General features: G+C 45.6%; 1 protein-coding gene across 4 annotated transcripts in view; it reads right to left on the minus strand.

Annotated features, from left to right (window-relative positions):
• The window catches only part of RBM47 (RNA binding motif protein 47), an 80,524-nt gene extending 58,854 nt beyond the window's left edge, over positions 1 to 21,670 (minus strand). The window contains exons 1-2 of one of the 4 annotated variants that reach the window (XM_074587863.1): positions 21,572 to 21,670; positions 21,267 to 21,409 (exon numbers count right to left, since the gene is read on the minus strand). In XM_074587863.1, the coding sequence (XP_074443964.1) occupies positions 21,267 to 21,295 (29 nt within the window). In that variant the 5' untranslated portion in view covers positions 21,296 to 21,409; positions 21,572 to 21,670. Of the gene's footprint in view, positions 1 to 20,325 lie in introns of all 4 variants that reach the window. The other 3 variants (XM_074587862.1, XM_074587861.1, XM_074587864.1) reach the window with 3 other exon arrangements.
• Positions 21,671 to 21,950: the final 280 nt, after the last annotated feature.

Genomic DNA, 21,950 nt, shown 5'->3' on the forward strand with positions numbered 1-21,950 from the left:
TTAAGTAAAACACGATCAAATACATTTAAACCAGGCACCCTGCATTTGCACATGAACCATATGGCTACCTGGTTTTCCTCCCCTACTGGAATGGGAGGGCATTTTCAATTGTTTACAGTAGGGGTAGCTCATCATAACCACATCTGTAAGAAACAGCTTGGCCAGCTGTACTCCTCACAGGTCTGAGTGTGCTAAGGCAGCCCAAGAGCATGTGTTGCCCTACTCACCAGGCAGATCTTTCAGGCATCTGCTCCCCTGCTGAGGCATGGCTACCTGGTTCTGAGAGTCAGCACTGGCATCCTAAGGAGAAGCAGCTAGAACCAGGAACAAATATGTGGAGAAAGTGGGGACAAATGTGTCAAATACCTCAGGTTAATTGGCAATCACTTAAAGCTGTTGTCTAGGCAAGCTCTGAGTATGTTGCAAAGTCAGGGCTTAAAGTAGTAGATGCTGAGGGCTCACCTCTCTGCAAATTTAAAGTTGAAGAGAAGATGCTGATGTTATTTCTCAATTATTTACTTATTTGTTTCTACTATGTTGTGAAATGTTCCAAAACAACCTTAAGATGAGAATAGAGGCCAAAAATAACTCCATAGCAGCACCCTTGATGGGGGTGCCTTGCTCCTCGAGCAACCTGATCTGGTTGAAGATGTTCATGGCAGGGGGATTGGGCCTTTAAAGGTCCCTTCCAACAGATACCATTCTGTGATTTTCTGCTCAGTGTTACTCCTACTGGCATGAGCGTTTTGAAATCTCTGTGGTGACAGACACAGCAGAGGAAGATTTTACAGCTGGAAAAGTGCAACAAAGCGATACCCCTGCTAGCAACCGCTCGCAGTCTTCCCCTCCAGTCTCAGCTGATCACAATATTGCTCTTGTTTCCCCCAGAGACCTGCCTGAGGGGCAGTGCTAAGTGCTCCACATAGCTTCACAGGATCCCTGCTGAGAGACACTGCTGGAGAAACAGCCTGGATCAGAGAATCGCTATGTACACTCACCCGTGGGCTTTGCATGGCCATGGCCCTGGTCCTGCGGCAGAGCTAGTCTCAAGTTAATAATTAAACGTTTAGCATATTACACAAGCATTCCCTCCTGCTTTTTCACCGTTGTCCGTTCTTCCGCTTTGTGTTGGCCACTCCTGCCGTCATTTGATTTCACGCGCCGCAGGAGCACGGGTCCCACGGGCATCAGTGTCCCCTCCCCAGCCTCGTCTGCCCCACAGCAATGACCCCGTGCTTCCTGGGTTAGGACCCCTATGCTGCTCCAGCAAACTTTCTTCTGGATTCAAATTACTGAGATCAAAAAGTTCAGCTGGCACAATCCTCGCTCCGTCTGCTCACATATTTATTTGTTCCAGTGACCTGCCAGGTCTTCAGCAGTCCTACCAAACCCATGAGAAGATGCTCTGGTCTCTTCAGAGCTGGACTGACTTGTGCAAAGTCAAACCAAGGGGCTCCTTTGGAGGTAGAGTAGAGACTAGGGGCTATTGAAGGATCACAAAACCATATTTGGAGCCGGCAAGTTACCATTAAAGAATGCTGCCCACTTATGCAGAAAAACTGGGTGCCAGCTGCTCACCAACCCTGTTATTCAAGTTCTGCAGCTTGCAGCACGGGGCTCCTAGAATTAGCTCTCCCAATCTGGTGGTGAGACAACTCTGATGTCTGAAAAGGGTTTGCCTTGGGGTTGTTAAATACCTGCTCCATGTGATTGGGCTAATTAAAAGTTTTTAGCCAAACAAATCCCTGTTTGTGAAGGTATAAAAGCTAAGAGGATTAGATGTTAGTTAAACTAGACATAACTGAGAAACAAAGTTGTTGCTGTTAATTCTTCAAAATGCTACCCTAGTGCGTGCGGGTGAGAGAGGTGGATAACAAAATTAATCTGTGAAACAAAAGTCCCAGATAACAGTTAAATCAGGTATATTCTGTAGAAAAAAAGTGTCTCCCTTGAATTCAATATTGCCTTGTAACAGGGGGAGACTTTGTTCTACATGGCAAAATAAGCTTCAATTAAAATTGTTTGATCTCCAGTATTCTTCTTGTAAAGGAAATGGAGGTATTTTCTGTTATGCTATAGGCTTATTACCATAAGCCCATTGAGTATACAGGTATCTACAAATAGCGGCATAAGCTGGCTACGGACAACGTACCTCCAAACTCTCATCAGCAGGATTCTCTGCTCTTAAACTGAGAAAGCAGCTGACTCTCATTCCTGTTGTACTGACCAGCTGGGAAGTCAGTGGCTCTCAATGACTTTCCACCCTGTCCCTTTATGGGGTCTCGGTTACAAAGAATTATGTTCTTTTGTGTTTCCACGGGATTCCGAAGTCAACTGTTTTCTTCCACCGATAAGGAACTGCTTGCAATAGCATCGCCAGTAAGGAGAGATTAAGGAAAATGGAATTTAGACCCACAGCATATTTGTGCTGAACAAATGTTTCCTCCCTACCAAAAAAACCCCACCAAAAATAGGCCATTAGAGCCTCCAGACTCCTCCTCCCCCTCTGAAAACACACTCTTGTCTTATGCCTGCTCAGAAATTCTTGACTTCATTCCCAGCGAGACTGTTCGGTTCGGCAGCAGCCAGCAGCCCATCTGCATCTGCTGCTACCTGTCATTTTCCCTTGTTTTACTGCTTCTTCCTGGGCAGACATCCCACGGATCCCAGGGTTTTATCTTGATGGCTCCGTTCTCTCCTACCAGCCTCATTCTAGAACACTTGCTAATGCTGGTAGCACTAATTGCACTTTTATTTGAATGTAAATACTTTGCTTGGGGACATAATAAGTATACACCTGATTTTGGAGCCTCTGAAAGAAGGCTGTTGTGCTGATCAGGGCCAATAAGGAAGGGGGAGATGTAAGAACTACCTCTAACGAAGTAAATTAAGTTAAATCATGTCTGCAAGCCTTCCTGGGCGCTGGAAACCAACAGGACTCTTTAAGGGCCAGAACAGCCCCTGAGACACTTTTGGGCCCATGTCATTTAAATACCAGTTGTCCAAACCAGGAGGCAGATACCGCTCTCACAGGCACACGCTGGGGTTAGGATGAGCTCTGGGTTGTTCCCAGCACCCAGTTTGGGTGCAGCCGTTCGGTTTTGGTGGGCGAGACAGCATCCTCCTCTGGAGGCAATCGGCCTCCCTGCCAGGGAGCAATTCTGGGCACGTTTAATTTACTAGCAGAGATGTAGCTAATGGGGAGCAGAGATAGAAAACCAAACCCCTTCTTGAACAAGCAAAACAAAGAAATCTTTTACATCTGGAAATATTGGGGCAGATGATCAAATAATTAGCACTGCAACAAGTTTGTACTGCCTGCAGCTAGAAGAACTGCTTTCTATGGAAGCAGGAATGTGGTTGAGCCTGCAAAAACGCGATAAGGGATCTATACCTAATATTTTTGGATGGTCTGCCTATGTCACAGGTAAGTTTCCACGGAGCTGAAGGAGCAGAGAACTGAATTCCCATCTAAAAACTCCCTACTCAAACCAGCTGAGGGCGGCTTGGCCGTCAAGTGCCAGTGACACATCGTCACTCCCTCTGGGAAGGTGAAAGTATCAAAAGTAGAGGTGTGTAAACAACCTTTTTTCTTTCTATCACAAGTTGACGCTGGAAACAACACAGACTGTTTTTCCTTGCTTTTCTCAACAAAATTTAAAAAATCCATTTCAGTTCAGTTTATTTTTTTCTGTAGTGCTTCTTTAAAATTTCTTACACTTTCCACATAAGGCGCTTCAAATAGAAAAACGGAAATATTTTCCATGGAATTTTAATTTTTACACAGATAAGATTGTTTTGCAAACTTGAGCCAAACTTACAAATAGTTTTCTTTTTACAAAATCTTCACTTTTTGGTAAGTGTGTTGTTTACACAATTTTTTTTTTCCCCAGCTGGAATCCTGAGGAGCTTGCATATTGTAAGGAAAAAAGGTACAGGTATGGATTTCTATGCTGATGTTTCATCACATGTGTGGGCTGCTGCTGGCTGTAGGTATGAAATAGAAATTTAGTATACACAGATCTTGCTGATCTAGTAGAAGGATTAAATAACACATCTGCTGGCCCTTTTACAGAAGGATGATTCAAGCAATCCGTAGGTTCCTGGGCTGCTGCACAAGATCACAGCCTGATCACACGTGTATGATGGCATAAATAGATGAATAATAGCAACTGCATTTTCAGTCCCACCCACATTTCATCTTATTTTTTTTAATCACATAACACCTACACACAATGCTTGGCTAAGACTGACGAACACAAAGTACAAGAAAATCAATATATTGTTTTCTGTGTGTCTCAGGAGGAAATAATAGCTGGTTGGGGTTTTTTTCCTTTTTTTTCTCTCTTTTTTTTCTTCTTTTAAGGAAATAAATCTGAGGAAACAGCAGGGAAGTGGCGATAGCCATTAGTTGCCACGGGGTTTCAAAAGGTAAGTCCTTGCACAAGTGCAGGTGGGATTAGACTGGAGTGGAAGACAGCTGACCTGCTCTGAAATACTGCTGCCTGGCTTCCCAGTCGGCTGCGGTCATCTCCGGCGCACACCATGACCTTGCCTCTTTTGAGAGCTGGAAGAGTATTGCCCTTGACTTGAATGGAAGCAGGACCAAGCCCTATCCAGAAAGTTTCGTATGCTACGTGTCGTATGTGCGTGCCAGCATTATGCAACGGCGTGAAAAATGAAAACCTGTCAGGCACAGAACTGGTGCACTCAAGGACATATTGTTATTTGTTTTGCAGCTTTGCCACTCTAACAGGGATTAACAATGTGCCATTGGTAGCTACCATGATATAGGCAACCAAAGCGCCTCATTTTTTAGCTTTCAGAACATGATCTAAACTTTTGAGGGAAATGGCTTGCTTGGCCTCAAGGTTTTATTTAAAAAAAAAAAGAATTAAACTGAGAAAGCATTTACTTTTTCCAGCCTTCTCTCTTCACTTTCCCCCACCTTTGTCCCCCAGCTAACACAGGAGCAGACTGAATTCACCTCCCTGTTCCTTTATTATTTATTTTTTCAACCAAGTCGGTAGGTATTGTAAGTCGCCAACCTTTGGTTTCTGGAAATTCTTTGGTGTATTACTGCATAGCAGAGTGGTGTGACAAGGATAAAGAGATTAGAAGTAATTTCATATAACTCCTTCTTCTGTCAAAATCTGCAGAGGGCTTTTACTGGTAACTCAGAGTGTTGCTGAAATTCTTCATTAAAAGCTTTCAATATACGGGTAGGAAATCTCTGAGCACTAAGACACAGAGTAACCAAAACAGAGGGAGGGAAGGAATATTAAATCAAAGTCTGAATGGAGAGAGAATACAAAGGGAAAAAACCTGCTCAAGTACACCAATAATAACGCAGGTTATCTCCAAGGGGGTTGACGCCAATTCAGCTTTGAAAGCCAGGAAACCATGTGCTGATTTTCACCACTTTCAATTAATTAGGCATAACCAGAGCAGACGCAGGCTCTCTTTGACACCATTAGACAGCCAAGGTGGCGGCGAGCTGCTGCTGGGTGGTCACTGCTGCAAGCTGCCAAGGCTCACACAAAATTCAGGCTGTGTTCTCCCTCTACGTAGTACCAGCACACTGCACATACAGCCCATACGGGCAAAATCTGGCCAGCAGATGAGGAGCTTTTCCTGGTAAGGTGGTCGGGTATGACCCCTAGTTTTGTCGGTGTGGGAAAGCAGCAGGGAAGCACATGGAGAAGGAATTCAATATGGTCTGGCCAACACTGCTGGGCCAGCCAACGCTTGTACTGCAGACCTGACCAAAGCTTTGAAGATGAAAAGAGGGTGGCCTGCATTCTCTATGATCGTCTCATTAAATGAACAGAAGAATGGGCAGACATGAAATGATAACATCAGTCCTGTACTTTTTGAAAAGTTACCATCACGTGTTACAAAGCTATCGCCATGCATTGCAGGTCCTCCTCAAAGCTGGTGACCTTGCAGAAAAAGAGAAAGTGCCAATGAGCTTGGGCGCATGTGCGTGAAAGGGAATATACTGCTGCCACACCGGCTTAGGAGAAGACTTTAAACGCTGTGTCCCCTATTAGAGGGTTGCAAACTCTTCTTCTGCTTTTTTTTTTTGGTCCTTTTCTCTGTTTGTGAATCATCCACCCACTAGTTTTCATAAGCATCTTCACAACTCAAGCTTGCCTAATGAAGGCTGCAGCATGACCTGCTGTGTTTCAGCCCACTCAGGACAGGAGGTTTCGTTCATATCTTCAGCCATTTGCTACGTGTGAGGGAAGTTCCTCTGCATGCTTGGTTTCTGACTCTGGATTTCAAGCTGGTTGACATGGGGCTGTCTTTCTGTCTGGTATCTGCAGTACCTAGTGCAACCAACATCTTTATCTGCTTCTGCTTCAGAACGATGCATTAGAAGAACCAAATCTTTGCCAGTTCATGCTGGCTGGGATGTTTAATGCATTCAGGCTCTGATCCTGCACCTTTCCAGTCACAGAGGCTTTTGGGATGGCTCTGGGATGGAGGGGAAGCAGCCCCCTTGCATGGCTGCACCTCAGCCCTAGCCTGTCTGAAGGCAAAGTGCAAAGCAGAGACAGGACTGTGTGGTGGGCTGCTCTGAGCAGTCTCATCTCAGTCTCCTACCAATCTCCCATTCCTCACCTGAAAACAGCTTAACATCAGGTAACTATCACTTGCAATTACCACCCACCAGGAAAAGGAGAGCCAAACACCCTGGCAGTACAGTGTGGATTGCTAGAACTGGACTCTTGCTTTTACAAACCACTTTTTATTAAGCAGATCTCTAGAAGAAGTGTGATGTGGTGGTCAGAGCCGTTCTGGACATATTCTCTAAGTGAGTAAATGTCTAATGCTAGGAGACCTAGCAAGGGCAATACCCCAGTCCTTAGCACTCTTCTCACTATTTGTCTTCCATAATCTCTTCCTTCTTTATCCTCCTATCTTTTCTTATCATGCTAACGACACCAGCCTCATTTATATTTTCCACAGGCTGGTTTTCCAGCTGTGACAATGTCAGTGAAAGAGGCTAGCCCTGCAAGATGCTGTTCACCTGCCCTGTGGAGCCAGGCTCACCAGCCTGCCAGCGGGGATGCCTGTGGGACCATTGCATCCAGAACCATCCTGAAACCAGCCCCTAAACCAGCACAATTCAGAGTGTGAGTGACCCCCGCCCATGAGAAGCTGGCATTTGCTCCCACCTCTTTTACCCAACGGATGTGCAGGAATGTGGATAAAACACAGAAATGAGCCATGGTACAGACACAACACCCTGGGATTCCCTCTTCCCAACCCAAAACCTAATTAGCCTTTGGTGGTGAGGATGTCTCTTCTTGTGGTTTCTCCACCCAGCCCCGCAGCTTCCCAGCCATGCAGCAGCAAGGGAGGATGGTGCCACCCCACTCCAGCTGCTTGCCCCTGGGCACACACCCTGACGTAGGCTCTCTGGCTCAGAAGGGACTGAAGCATTGTGGTGCTTTCCCTGGGCACCCTCCATCCTGACAAGAAGTACCACTGCCCTCAATCCTGTGTTTCACTGGGGGAAGGTGCCAGCCTAGGTCTGGAAGAATGCTGCAGACCTGTGCAGGGGAAAGCGAGGGCTGCAATGTGCTGCTCCTCCCTGAGAAGGGTCAGAGGTCCCCTGGAGCACCCAATATTTGGAAGCTGGGTGCTGTAAAAATGGATCCCACACTGCTCCGAACCCTCACGGGAGATGGTGGCCTCCTTCACTCACTGTGCAGGGCAGAGGGTGTCCCTGCTCCAGAAGAGAAGCTGGATTTGGGCAATGACGGTGGCTGCCGCCCCCACAACTCTCCCAGAGACATCAGAGGGAACGTGGCGCCTGATGCACTGCGAGAAAGGGGAACTTGTAGCTAAGGCAGATAAACAGGCTCTTGACTACTGCTTTCTGTCCTCATTCTGCACATGGATCCTGTGTATCACTGGCCAAGTCATTTAAACCAAGCTTTGTACAGATGGTCACCAACGGCATGTTCCTTATTTTGGGGTGGGAACATTTTCTGAGATGCAATTTGCTTGCAGAAGCAGAGTGCTTCGAGCTGCAAGTGATCTTGCTGGGAAATGCACTTCGAACATGTGGATCTTAAGCAAAACTAAGTTTTCTGGAAAATAGAGTCATAAGGCAAGCACTGTGACTGACTCATACCGCTAGCTGAAGTGCAATTAAAAAAAAAAAAGGAGGCAATTTATTTTTTCCTTTCTGGATTCTCTACCCTATTTTTATTGTTAAGTTTGGTCAACTTTTTAAATGAAATGTCATCCTAAAGCAAGAAAATGTAGTTGCATTATTTGGAAAATGCGTAGATAGCACTTCAACTTATTTGCATATGTTTATTTCTGCTCACCCAAAATAACACGCTAAGCTTGACACAAATCTATAGCTAGAGCTTGTTAATCCTAAAGCATATTTTTCAGTGAAGATGACCTTTAACTAAAAAAGTTCACTTGTGCCTGGCCCTGACTTCCTAAATTGTACACTCAAAACTATGGTAAACTTCTTAATTTACATTCTGTGTCCCTACGTTTTTAGTAAATGAGTATCAAATGCTTCTTGTGCCAATTATCTCATTATTGCTTGTGAAATGTTTAAATACTATAGGTGAACACCATTAAAAAGCCAAAGAGTAGTAAATCTCTCTTCAGAGCAAAAAAATGCAAGAGCATGAACCATTTACATCCTGAACAGCAGGAGAAAAAAAAATACCTAAAGTGAATTGCTCACTGACCACCTTCCTCTTCATACATGGTATAAGGGAAGGATCCTACAAAAAAACCCAACTGTACAAAAACCCAGGATCGTACTATAATAAAACTACCAGAAGAAAAATTAGGATTGTGCAGACTATAAATCTGGCACTATCTGAATTACACACTTTATATTTTTTCTGAGTCTGTCCACTCTTTCCTAAGCTTTTATGTTTATTTTGTTTTTGGATGCAAGCTGGAACCCAACCCCAAATTCCATCATGTGGCATCCTACTGACCAGTGTGTCACTCGGAGGGGTGGCAGATGAGATTGACCAAACAGACTTCTGCTCCACAAAGGAACTGAGCAAATCACAGAGGCGGGACAGCAGTCCAGCCCGGCATTTGCTGGCAGCAGCAGCAGGAGAGGGAAGAGGCAGGAGCAAGGGGCTCCTTCCAGCCTCCCGAGGGAAAGGTTTTGCTGGGAAACGCCCTGGATTCACATTCCCAAGTGCTCTGGCTCGGGCTCCATCCAGGATCCTTGGATGACCTGCCCCATTTCCCCTTTCCCACCCTTGTCCGATACCAGTGCCCCAGGCTCACACCATCACCTCCCTCCAGTCATTACCTCTCACTCTGAGTTCCCCTGCCCGGACGGCTCCCTTTGCAGCCCCCCCATGTCAGACCCTGCTGTCTCCCTGCCCAGCCACCAGCTCTCAGTCCCTTCCATTTGGGCTATCCCCTCAAGTCCCTCTTTCCATCAGCCTTCTGACTCTCCATCAGCTTTTCCAGGCAGATAGTTGTATTCCCTCTCCCACCTCCTTGTCCCTTTTCTCTCTCTTCTTCCCTTGCTCCTAGATCCAGCCTGCTCTTCACAGCCCCAAGCCCCAGTACCTGTCCCTTTGCTTCCTTAACCTTTAGATGCCCTACACCCTGCTATTGCACCCAGGGGCAGAGAGCCCAGCAGCCTTGCACCAGCCCTGCAACTAAACTCTTGCTCAGACTGGAGACATGCAGCGTGAACAGTGGTTTCTCGGACTTGGATGTTAAAAGCTGGAGTCTCCACTAAGCGCATAGAAACTGTGATTTTCAAAGGTTTATATCCTGCTTAAACCTGGGTACCTCTGCGCAAGCCCCACTTCCCTGCTAAAGGTCAAGTCACAGCCCCAAGAAGACATTGCAAAAATTTGAAAAGAGCAAATTCTCCACTTTGATTTTCAGAAACAGTCTAATCATTTTAGGTTAAGCGACTCTCGGGCCTCTACCCAGGCAAATGCAGAAAAATTCACAGGCCTCAGGCAGACATTTTGCCCTTCAATGTTTCAATCCAGGGACTTAAAGCTTTGCAAAATTACAAGCAAATGAAAATAGTCTTCTACTAGAAAATGCAGGGCATCCCTATTAACGACAGCTGAAAACAGTCTCCTACTAGAAAATGCAAGGCATCCTTATTAACCAGAGCTGCTCTGCCTTCTTCCTTTTACATCTGCTTGTACAATGGGAACTTTTGGATGTAAAGTTTCATGCACTTGAAGCAGATCTCTGTAGGTAAGATTGTGTGCACAGTGTTTTTCTGGAGTGGGCTACAACAGTTCTATCTATTTATTAATACTAAAGCTACAGGCCCTTTAGCGGTGCGTTTCAAACTGCTTTTCCGAAAGCAGTGATCTGAAGCAGAAACGCAGGACTTATCCCACCCAGCCCCTCGGAAGGGGAGCTGAGGCGGGGAGCCCAGGGGCTGGCGGAGGTTTGGGTTAGGTGTCCAGCCCATCGGCACCTTCCCTCATCCCTCCCTGGGGCTCTCCCTGAACAACTGCCCAACACTGTCAAAATGGAGGTGTAAACCAAACATGCAGAAAACCCCCTGAGATGTGCCATAGCTCCCCAAAGATGGGCCACAGCAGATCCTGCTGCAAGAACTCACAACCCGATGGGATGTTCAGCTGTACCAGCAGAGACCAGGAACCACAGAACAGATATCCACAGCAACCACAAATGACCCACTCAACTGTGCTGTTGTTAACTCATCTGTGCCATTTTCTGTGGCAAGGCAGGGACATGAACCCAGGTTTCCTAAGCTTTATACTGATGTCTTTTCTGCAAAACCAGTCATTTGTATGCTTCTTGCTTCTTGCCTAGCTTGTTCTACACCCTATTGCACGTATACATACAATAGTGTGTGTGAACTCAGAAGAAACTTTTATTTAACAGTGACTGATGTTTGCAAGAGCTTTAAGAATGCAATGATTTTGGCATCGGTTACTTTCCAGGTAAGGATTAACAAACCCATGAGTTAGCAACTAACTGATGTTCTTTGTTTAAAACAGGCCACACTTCAAAATGGAGGCATCTGTCGAGTTTTTTTTTGCAGAAAGATTGTGCTTTGATTTGGAAATAGGGAAGCACAGCAAGGATTGCAACATGAAACAGATAAGATTAGATGAAGAGGAAATGTGGTAGAAATGGTTTGGATGTGTAGAAGGAGCAATAAAATGCTGCTCATCTCACATCATTCATGTTACAGTGCTTGTTTTAGGAGCCACAGAGACCTTGTCAGAGGTAAGGCAGAAACTAAGCCTTTCATGCATTTTGGCTGGAACCCAGATTTGAAGAATGCAGAAATGCGGTGAAAATTAAAACCTTGTTCCTTCCCCTTGCATGTCATTCACAGCTCCTGATGTTGGTGGAGGGGGGGTTCATCTCTTCTGCTTTTCCATAGTACTGGCATCTCTGCCTCCAGTTGTGCTGCACTCTGAAGAGGGTTGTGTATGCCCTGGTGCTCCACAGACTCCTTGCTCAGCAACCCCTCACTTTGCATCCTTCCAAACACGCATCCCACTCCCGGATCCCCGGCCATGGCCCCAGACTCACTGATGGACACAGGCAGAGCAAGCGGAGAGCATGGAGGCCCCAGACACTGTCACCCGAGCTGGAAGGCTGAGGCAGAGATGGTAGGATGGGGAAACAGTGAGTCAGCAGTAGGTGCTGCACAATGACTGCCGTATCGCACTGTATGGATAGAGGGAGTCCGGCCACCAAGGAGTTTCAATCCTGTCATTTTGGCCGAGTTTTGCTTTGAACCCAGAACTCAGAAAGAAACTTGCACAACAACGACTAGGAAGCTTATCTAATCCTCTTTGCACCAGCTTTAGCTCTAGAAAGGGTTTGTCCAACCCGTTTGTGGGTATTCCTAGGGCATGACTGCACACACAGGGATAGATAGGCTCCTATCAGCTGTGTGATAGCATGATTACAGCTCCCAAACTGCAGCAGGATCCTTTCTGATTACTTTGGAGTACAAGAAAAAAAGAACATACAGTTGCCTACATATTAAAAACACAAAGGTGTGTCCAAAGATACTATAAACTTACACCCCAGCTTACAACTCCCCTGTACACTTTGTGCCTTGCGTACCCGCAGCATTCACAGAGAGCTGTGGTCTTTAACTGATTTCCACTATTACCAGTGTGAAGCTTTATTGCAAATATAACCTTCTAGGCTTGCGGATACATTGCATTTTTCATAAAACTAAGTTTATTACACTGGCCATAGGTAAGTAGATTGCACTGTCAGCAGTTTTGCTTTAATTTTCTTTGGAGACCCTATATTTTTTTACACAACTTATTTATTTAGAAAAAAACTGTTGTGTCTATTGGAAAATAAAAAGAGGGAGACATGCTTCATACTAGAAGCAGGTGCATCCCTATCACTTTTTATATATACGCAATATGTTCTTTAACAGCCTATGTCCTATGGCACTCCTCAAAGTGAGTTTCTACTGTTTCACAAGAGGAGAGGAAAAAAACATGTATTTCCCATCTATTGGTGGGGAAACTATGGCACAGAGGGAAAATGATCCCATCAAGATCATCACCCTAAACCAGAGACAAAGATGGTAACTAAACACTGACAGCTGACTGAGTGCTTTGGGAATGAAAAATCCAGCACGGACACTGATTTGTGTTGATACCTGCTGTGCATATACAGAGAAGCCTACATCTGTTTAGAAGCACCAAGGTATTCCCCAAACAGCTGCAAAGTTAAACTTACCAAAGCCTTGTTCTCTGCCCTTACAGAAGTACAGAGCACTTTTACTGACTTCACTGAAGTCAGTGGTCACCGACACCACTGTAGAAGAAAGGCTACTATTTGCACAAGGAGTGTAATAACATATACATACATAAAATAAAAAATATAATTTTTTTTTTATTTTTTCTTTTTGTTTTAAAAAAAGTTCAGTTATCTACAGATGAAAATGCCAGGATCTGGCTCAGGTCTCAGCCTCCTCAGGAAAGTCACAAGCTGAGGCTGGTCGAACAGGCTCAGCCCTCTGCTGTGTTGCTCTACCAATGGGATGGACACCACAACAGTGCCAACAGCCCGCTCGCAGCAGCCCCACAGCCCAGGGGCTAGCAGGATCGCAAGTAACACACCTCTCTCCAATCCGTGACGTGTTTTAATGGTGCCTCTCTTCCTGCTAGCACATCACCACAAACCCAACTTTGGGAGATGACAGGAATCAAAAAGCCCCCAGCTAATGCTGTAGCTAGAGGAAAAAAAGCCCTGGAACTGCTCTGTGAGCAAGAGTCGTTTGCCCTGGGCTTCTCTTATTCTGATGAGAAAGCCAACAGCTAAGGCCACCAGCACCTCCAGTTCAGCAATACGTAACTGCGCTTGCTCAGGGCTTCTGGCAGTTCATTTCACATCCCTCAGAACTGTAGGTTTTATACAGTGCCCCATATATCAAACAGACAGTGAGCTGATAAAGTTTCCCGAGGCAGGTGGCCATTGGAATGGCCAGGAATTTGCACAGGAATTCCGACAGGAATTTTCTTACTTAGACTCATAAGGTCAGCAGACAGTAAAAAATAAATTGTTTGTCAGTCTGTCTTGCTGCTTGCAGACGAATACCTGCAGAAAACCAGGATTTTCGAGAGAAACAAAAATTGAACATGGGAAGACATGGTCTCTGATCTTCTCAGCACCTCGAATAAGGACCTGTAAATACCCATGGTAAAACACAGGTCAGAGAAAAGACTTTCCAATATCAGTAAGGACTCCAGGGGCTGCAGGCTAGCATGTTACAAGGCAGTGAGGAAGAGAGAAGCCACAGATATGTTCAGGAGCTGCTGCCCATCTCAGACCGCGTTCCCACCGATCACTTGCCGCAGGAGGCAGAGCACCCTCCCCATGTACCAGACACCCCTCACCACCCCTGTGGCCCTTGGGAAGATTTCTCCTGCACACGTACAGTCTGACCTGTGACTCACACAGGTAAGACGAGACTTCGGACTTCAGTATGTGGAAAAGGCACGTAGAAGCCTTTTTGTTTATAATTGCTCAATACAATTAGCTTCTATGAAAATAACTTTTTTTTTTTTTTCCCTTGCAGGACAACCGTGGCGTGTTTGGACGGTGACCAGGTTGAATCTTCCTCCTGGGTCCTGGGGCTGTGCAGCACTGCTGGGTACATCTGCAGCTGCCCTGGGCCTGGGTGCTCAGGGTGAGCAAACAACCTTGCCATCAGCATCTCCTCACGCTGTTTACTTCATAAACACTGAGTAAGACACCACAGGCAGGAACAGTGGGCACGTTCAGATCTCCTTGATCCAGCCTGAGGTGCCTCCAGCTTCCCATTCATCAAACGTGTGCATTCAGCAAGTCAGATAAGATGGGTCTTTTGTCCACTTCATGAAGCCAAGAAGCCAAGGACAGAGTCAATCTTCAAGACCCACAGACTGTACTGCAGTCCCAGAAGTTTGAATACGCTCACCCACGAAATCTTTCTCTGCTTGCAGCTTTACTATGCTCCTGTGAGCTTCAGGCACCTTATTAGTGCTATCTTTAATGGGAGTAGTAATGAGAGTGAAACGGTCCCCATGAGGAGTAGCACTCACAGTAGGATGTGGGTACCAGTGCATGAACTCTGGTGAAATTGCAGCACCCACAGCCAACAGAAATTTTACAGCCAGAAGTATGCACATGACGTGGACATGGCCTAAAGTCATGTTAATAATGTGAATATTTTATTAAGGTGAGCTGAACGTGCTCTTTTGTTGTAAAAACATCTCGAGGACATGTCCCTGCGTGCACGTTCGTGTTTGACTGTACCTTCCCTCCTTGCCTTTGGTGCCTTTTTTCCCAGCTCCGGCTCTTCCTCCCTCCCCAACCTTGAGAGCTCCCGCAGTCTCACCCTGCATGCCGCCTGCCCAGTCCTCACACCCTCTGTTTCTCACCCCAGCACACACTTCAGCTATAAGGACCTCAGTTAGCCACAGTCTCTTCACACTTCCCCCCACCCAGGTCCTGAAACTTTGTTGCCTCAACAGCAAGGCTTTCAAACCCTGATGAAGCACCTCTGTCTCAGATTTTCCCTAACTGGGATCAGACTATACTCCATGAGTGGATCTTTCCCCCCCGCCTTCTCCTTCCTCCTCCTCTTTACAAGGATCCCTCATTTCTCATTTGCTCCCTTCCCTTTCCAGCCCTGCAGACACCTCCCCTTCATGCATGTCCACCACCTTCCTCCTCCAGTTTTGTTTCTCCATTTTTCTCTTCTCGCTGTTGCTGATTTATGCTGATGACCCATACCACCCCCTTGTCATGCTGTGTCCATCTCACCCATTCCTTTCCTCTGCTGCCCTGATCCTTCTCTGTTACTCATAAAAAAAAGACCATTTATTCAGCAAGCACTGCTCAAACTGCAGGCTCTCTAATGCTGAATTTTCCCTGCACTAACCTTCAAGTGCTCCCATTCACCACCATCCATTAGCCTCCCCCATTATGTCCCACCATTCAGCCTTTCTGTGATTTCCACTCCATCAACCCTGATGACTTCTCTTTTGCTTTTAACCCTCGTCTTGGTATTTACCGAGTTCAATTGCAAATTCTCCCTATACTTCGATTTCCTTCAATTTGCTTTCCCATAATATCCAGTCTAGCTGGTGACTCTCAGCCACTTTTTCTGTCTTCTGAAAGCCTGGCTGATGAAAGCCTAGCCATCGATTCCAGCTCAACGTGGATAAAACAGAGTCCCTAATAACCCTACTCTCAGGGGATACCCGAAATGTCTTTTCTCTCCTTTCCGCAGTGACAATTCTGGCTCTGTTTGCAGGCGGGGCACAGTTTGTATTTGGGCAGCCTTGCTCTCAAGATACAGCTAAGATCTGTTGATGCTTTCCACTTACACGTCAGAGACATTGCCTATTCTATCTGCCCTCACAGCTAAAACACTTCTCCAGGGCCTCACCGTTGCATTAGCTCAGTAAAGGTGACATCCTTTTCTCTGCTTTCATAATTGCAATCTTGATCTGCTGTTTCATCTTCCAAATACTAATACAAGGATCATTTTCATAGCCTGATGTTTTGAGTGTGCTGCTCCTTTTTGTGCTTCTGTTGACCAGCTCTCCATTCTCTAACAAATAAAATAAAAGGCGTCCTTATGCACGGTGCTCGCGCAGGCAGGTGGAGCTGCGTGGCAAATGGGTGACTTTTGCAGCTTTTGAACACCCACTTTATGCTTCCCATCAAGTACCTTTCTGCTTTCCCTTGTAACGCCTCCATGGAACTACCTCCCTGGTCATAACTGCAGAGAAGCTTTGCTCATCTCTCCTAAATTCCTTCTAAAATCTCTCCCTTGCGGCTGGAATAGTGCAACAGCAGCAGGGCTGCCGGAATAGTGCAACGGCAGCAGGGCTGCCAGCGTGCTGTGCCTGCTCTGTACCCAGCTGACCCCTCTCACCATTTCCTGGTGCTCCACCCCACGTCTGACCCATCTCTTGCCTCTTGTTGGGTATTTCATGCATATACTCTGCACAGCAGTGACAGTCCTTGCCCTCCGCCTGCCGAGCAGGTACACACGCAGCAGCAACACCCCGGTCAGGAATCCCAGGTCTATGACAGTGCAATAATTAATGACGTCTTTAATGTTACTGAGAACTCAACTTGCTGAGGCTGAACCTACATGCTGGCTTGTGGTGGAGTGTACTAAGTTTCTCTGATAAAAGAGAGAAATGCAGAGACAGTGTTTCAGTCTATTTCAAAGGTAGAACTCAAGCACGTCCACTGGGTACTCAAAAGGCCAAAACACGAATGCAAATCCTGAGCTACATCATTTGGGGTGGTGCTTCTCCAGAGTAAATCTCCCAATGGCCCTCCCATTGGCAACTAGGACAGAGAGCATTCCAGTGGTCAGTGGCCGGCTAAACCATGCCCACTTTGGAAATAGCTGAAAGTTACTGGTGTCTCATCATACTTGGTCGAGAATTCTCGTGCATTTCTAGTTTCTATCCATCTTGTGCCAAACAAGCCCATCTGTGCTGATTTAGTCTCAGCTTTATGACCTAGCTAGGTAAAAGATAACATCCAGCCTCTAAGTACATTTTGTAAGACACGCTCTTAAAAAATATCCAAAACCTCTCTCTTCTTTTCAAATGAACTCTTACTTGTGATCATGGCAAATGAAAGATTGGAAAGGACAAAAATGCCCTCAAATATCAGGTAGGCAGCTTTGCAGTTACTAAGAAGTTGCTTTGCTCTGTTGAGTTTACTGTGTCACCAAAACCCCACCAGCCATAGCTATACAAAGCCTGCATTGTCTCAGCAAGGCTACTGAGATGTTCCTGATCTTGGCAAGAGCTAGGTGTACCCAGAAGCATTTTATTGGAAAAAAAAAACCAACCCAACAGCAGAAAGAAATATTATTTTAGGCCTCTTACTGGAAAGACAAAGGTCGGAGTCTTTCCTGCTGCTAAAGCAGAACACAAAAATATCCTGTTCACAGGATCCATTTTACAACCTTGAAAATGGCACCTAAAAATCCCCATATGAAACAAATTTCAAAGTGACTCGACTACAATATAAGGACAGATTTGTGGGTTTAGGTCATTGGTAATTTGCAGATCTGAACTTGCTGACGAAAGAAACGACTACATACACCCGTCCACAGGCATAGAGATAGTCCCTTCAGAGTCAGTCTGTCAGATTTGCTTCTTGGCCACAAAGCAAACCTGTTCTTTACGTTCATCCAAGTCATTGATTTCTTATTTTCAACAGGAACAGGATCTGGCAACATTTCTTCACAAAGAGCACATATTTTCCCCTATTACATTTCTCAATAAATCAGAGCATTGTTGATTTGGGAAACCATGCACAGGTGATCAGGGCCAGCGGTTTAAATGAAAAAGCCAAGATTATATTATTGCTTCACCTATAAGTGTAGTATAATATCCACTGAAGTGTAGTATAATATCCACTGGAGTTTGTCACTCTAATACTGCTGTGGGCTCCTACAGTAAACCAACAGGTGCTTGCATACCCACTCCAGAGTAACCCCTGGATCTTCTCTAGCTGTAGGATATTAATACATTTTGAATATATCATTGCCAACCCAATGAATAGGACTTCAATATACACTTAAAACCATAAGAACCAGTTTCTCTGGTAGTCAGAGACAACAATAAGTCTATGATTTGCCATCATAGACTTACACGTTAGAATTGCCACCTATGTTGCTAGGATTAAATATTTTTTAATCAGCTACCAAAAAAGCATTATTTCCAACTTTTTTTTACCGGTCTTAATTTTCACAGGGGGAAACAGCTGACAGTGGAAAAAATACATCCTAACAAGCAAAATCAAACCCCTCTGCCTTCTGTTGGGTGCTCTCACGGTTTCTGCAGAAGGTGTAGCATTTCACAGAGTGGTAGCAAAGGAGCAAGGGGGCTCTGCCATGTGGAAGAAGCTAAGACCCCAAAATTTGGGCAGACCCAAAAGCAGATCCTAGTGCCAGGGAGAGCCCTGCCAAAGCCAGCCGGGTGTGGGCCGTGCAAGGTCAAGGTTTCAGACCAAACTTCCACGGAAACAGTATTCCCTGAAGGCTCTGCCATCTTCACTGCTTATATTAAACACTTTTATTCCAAAGTTTTTCAAATTTTTTTTTTAATCTGGTGTATTTGAGGCAGCACATTCCTTTACTTTCACAAACTTCAAACAAAGGTTTCGCATCCTGGGCCACCGCAGGGACGCACGGAAATGATTAGCAACCGTATTTACATGCCAGCCAGCTCTAGGTATTTCCCTAGCACCACCGAGGGCACAGAGCCCGTGTCTCAGAAGAGGCTGGTATCCAAAAACAGGGGAGGGAGCTGGGGTCTCCCTAGGTGGGGAGGCAAGGTGGGAGCACCTGCCCTCAGCTCCTTCAGGATGCATGGCTCTAAAACAAGCCAGGAGAGAAACCTCTCCCGGGATGGGAATTTGCAGGGGAGTAGGGGGGAGAGAGAACGAATGCTCAAGAAAAGTGTTTGTCTCTTCATTTATCTCCCAGACAGCAGTTTGTTACCCTTTAGCACTCGTGCTACGAGCCTGCCGGACACCCAACAGCGGCGTATTCCTGGCGTTATCTCTGTTTCCTCTCCCAGAGCACGCGTTGCCTTCCAGTTTTCCAGCTGTATACCAGGCTCTGCTTAACACGGCGGGTGACCTCTCGCCCCCGCGGCCTGGCACCTGCAGCGCGCCAGCAATCAATCCCACCGGCAATCAATCCCACCGGCATTCCCGCTGGCGTTCCCGCTGGCAATCCCGCTGGCAGCCGCTGGCTGCCTCCCTGGTTGCAAAAGACGCCCCAGTTCCCCCTCTCGCATCATGTGAACTTGGCTCGACTGGTGAAGAATAATTGCCGGCTTGTCCAAATTATCGTTTGCAAAGTCTAGGAGGCACACAAAGGCACCGATATTCAATTTGTGTTAGCCTCAGGCGGCTCATTTCAGCCCGGTCTGACGCTTCTGCCCTCTACCAGGTCAGCCCACTTGAGCTGATAAAATTTAGGAGGGATTTTGTGACCTTATAGGTCCCAGTGATCTTTAACTATTAGAATACTTTGGCTGTAGCTCAAAGTTTTATTTTAAATTCCTAAGAAGAAATGAGCTGTGTAGCTTTCCCTCTAAAAAAAAAAAAAATCAGTTATTTCTTTTAACATGAATACGGAGTCCCTGGTATTTCTCATCTAATCGCACATACCTCAGAGTGACGGAGATGCCTGACCTCCTGATCGATACATGTATTTTAAATGGTCATCAGAAACTTTTCCCAGATAAGATCCCATTCTTATGCTAATGTCTATAACAAACTGGCAGACGGCAGCCTATCTCAGAGCCCTCTTGTCACCTCTCTGTCACTTGTGCCCCAACTCCACCTTCTACATGAACTACAGTACTTTAAATGTTGAAAAAGAAGAAACAGCCATACAAACAAAATACTCTTTCCAAAATTTCCTCTGAAGACATTAGGCATGTCACGCTGTGGCTTCTCTTTGCCATGGAGAAACATACATCGTTTAATTTAAAACTTTCAGATCTGCAGATCACTTCTCTCTCTGTCCTTATTTAATACCTACTTCTGCCTCTCATCTGTCATCTTTCCTCAGAATCACCAGGAATCTGTCACTTGGAAAGAGTCACCGAAACTCCACCGAGAATCTCTGCAGTCCTCTCCGTTTGCCTGTTCCCCCTAAAAATATTTTAAAATGTATTTTCTGAGCGAACTTCTGCCCTCTTATGTTGTCAACCCAATCACAGAAGAGTGAAGCCTCAGGTAAGGACACAGGAAGAGCAGAGCAAACCAAAAAGTGACGGTACCTACCTGGAGCCTGCCTCAGCGCCCAGCACCATTCGCAGCAGCAGCAACGTTTCGGGGCAGCAACCTAATGCATTTTCCTTTCTACCCCGCTGCTAAACGAGAGTTGAGCAACTCCTCACGCTGCTGCTTGGAGCAACAGCTCTCCCAGCCTTAACTCCCTCTCTTGGCTCTTTGCTCTTTTCTTTTTTTTTTTTTTTTTTTTTTAAACAGAGTTTTTGAGCACTAAAACTTGCAATTAGTACCAGCTAAGCTAAAGCCCCTGCTCGCCCCTGCCCTAAGCTGCACATTCCAGGGCGCTGAGCGGGACGCTGAGCTCCTGGCCAGCAGTACAGGGCTCTTCCACTCCCAGACCCGACTTTCTGCCTACAAACTTGATAAGGTCTAAGAGCTCAGGAACATGCACTGAAACTCGGACAAGGGAAAAATTGGTCTCTCATCCACAGCCTGGGTGTGTGTGGTTTTTTTATCCCCCCCCTTTCCTCCTCCCTTTCTCTCCGCACTCACAGTAGCAAGGTTGTCTTTTGACTACTCCCTGCCTTAAACTCACCAAACCAGATTTTTACTCCCAACACCTTCCCGTAAATCTGAACTGAAATTTTACCCTGCTCACTGAGCCTTGGCTGGCTGAGGGCCAGTGCAGCATTCCTGTTGTTTTAAGAGGGCAGATAAAAAAAAAAAAAAAAAAAGAAAAAAAAAAGAGAGAGAGAGAAAGAAAGGAAGAAAAGAGAGGGAAACCTGGAGAGATGCAAAGGCTGGAGGGAAGAAAACTTTTAGAGCAGCTTTAGTAAAAATGCTGTGGGAGGGAGTGATTCCCTTTTATCTTTAAAGGGCTAAACCAGTGATTTTTTTTTTGGCAGTGTCAGTCATGAGAAAATACCCTCCTCAGGCATCTGCATCCTTCGGGTGGATGGAGATTTGAAACGAAATAAACCGCTGGTACTCACCTGAAGTACCGCATTGCCGGCGTTAGCATAGCAGGGAGAGGAGCCTACACCTTTGCCTGATCCGGTTACCCCAAGGCAGCGGTAATGCTGGTTGAAGAAGTGCCACATTTTACCCTTTTCTGACCTAAAGTTACATGCGGTTTCTAGAAAAGGAACAAAAGAGAAACCAGTTTATAAAAAAAAAAAAAAACAACCAACAGCCAAGCCTTCTTTTAACCTCCGGGTGATCCCTCCGACCGTTGTCTGGAAGGCTTAAAGAAACAATGAAGCAAGACTGTAAACTTTCTCACCCCCTTTTACATTACCTGTCTGTGCCTGGCTATGGGCTTTGATGTATTGAAACAAAGCACAAGACCTGTTTATAGTAATGAAACCAACCAACAGAGAGATCTAATTCAGACTTGTGACTAAACAAACTGGAACAGGAAACACACACCAGCAGATTTTTTTTTATTTATTTTTTTTTAAGTAGTAATTCCTGTTGCATTGTCATGCAACAGAAAAAAAAAAAAAAGGAAAAAAAAGGCGGGGGGGAAGTTTTCAGCTTCTCCCTTCAGTCATTTTTGTTCAAATGCAGTTCTTTTTTTGCTGGAAAGCTTAATACAGGCAATGTTTCATCACATATATGCAGATACTTAACCACTAGTAGTGATCTAAAGATCTTATTCATCTGTTTGTTTCCTT

The sequence above is a fragment of the Larus michahellis genome, chromosome 5 (genome assembly GCF_964199755.1).
Source record: "Larus michahellis chromosome 5, bLarMic1.1, whole genome shotgun sequence".
NCBI classification, from domain to species: Eukaryota; Metazoa; Chordata; class Aves; order Charadriiformes; family Laridae; genus Larus; species Larus michahellis.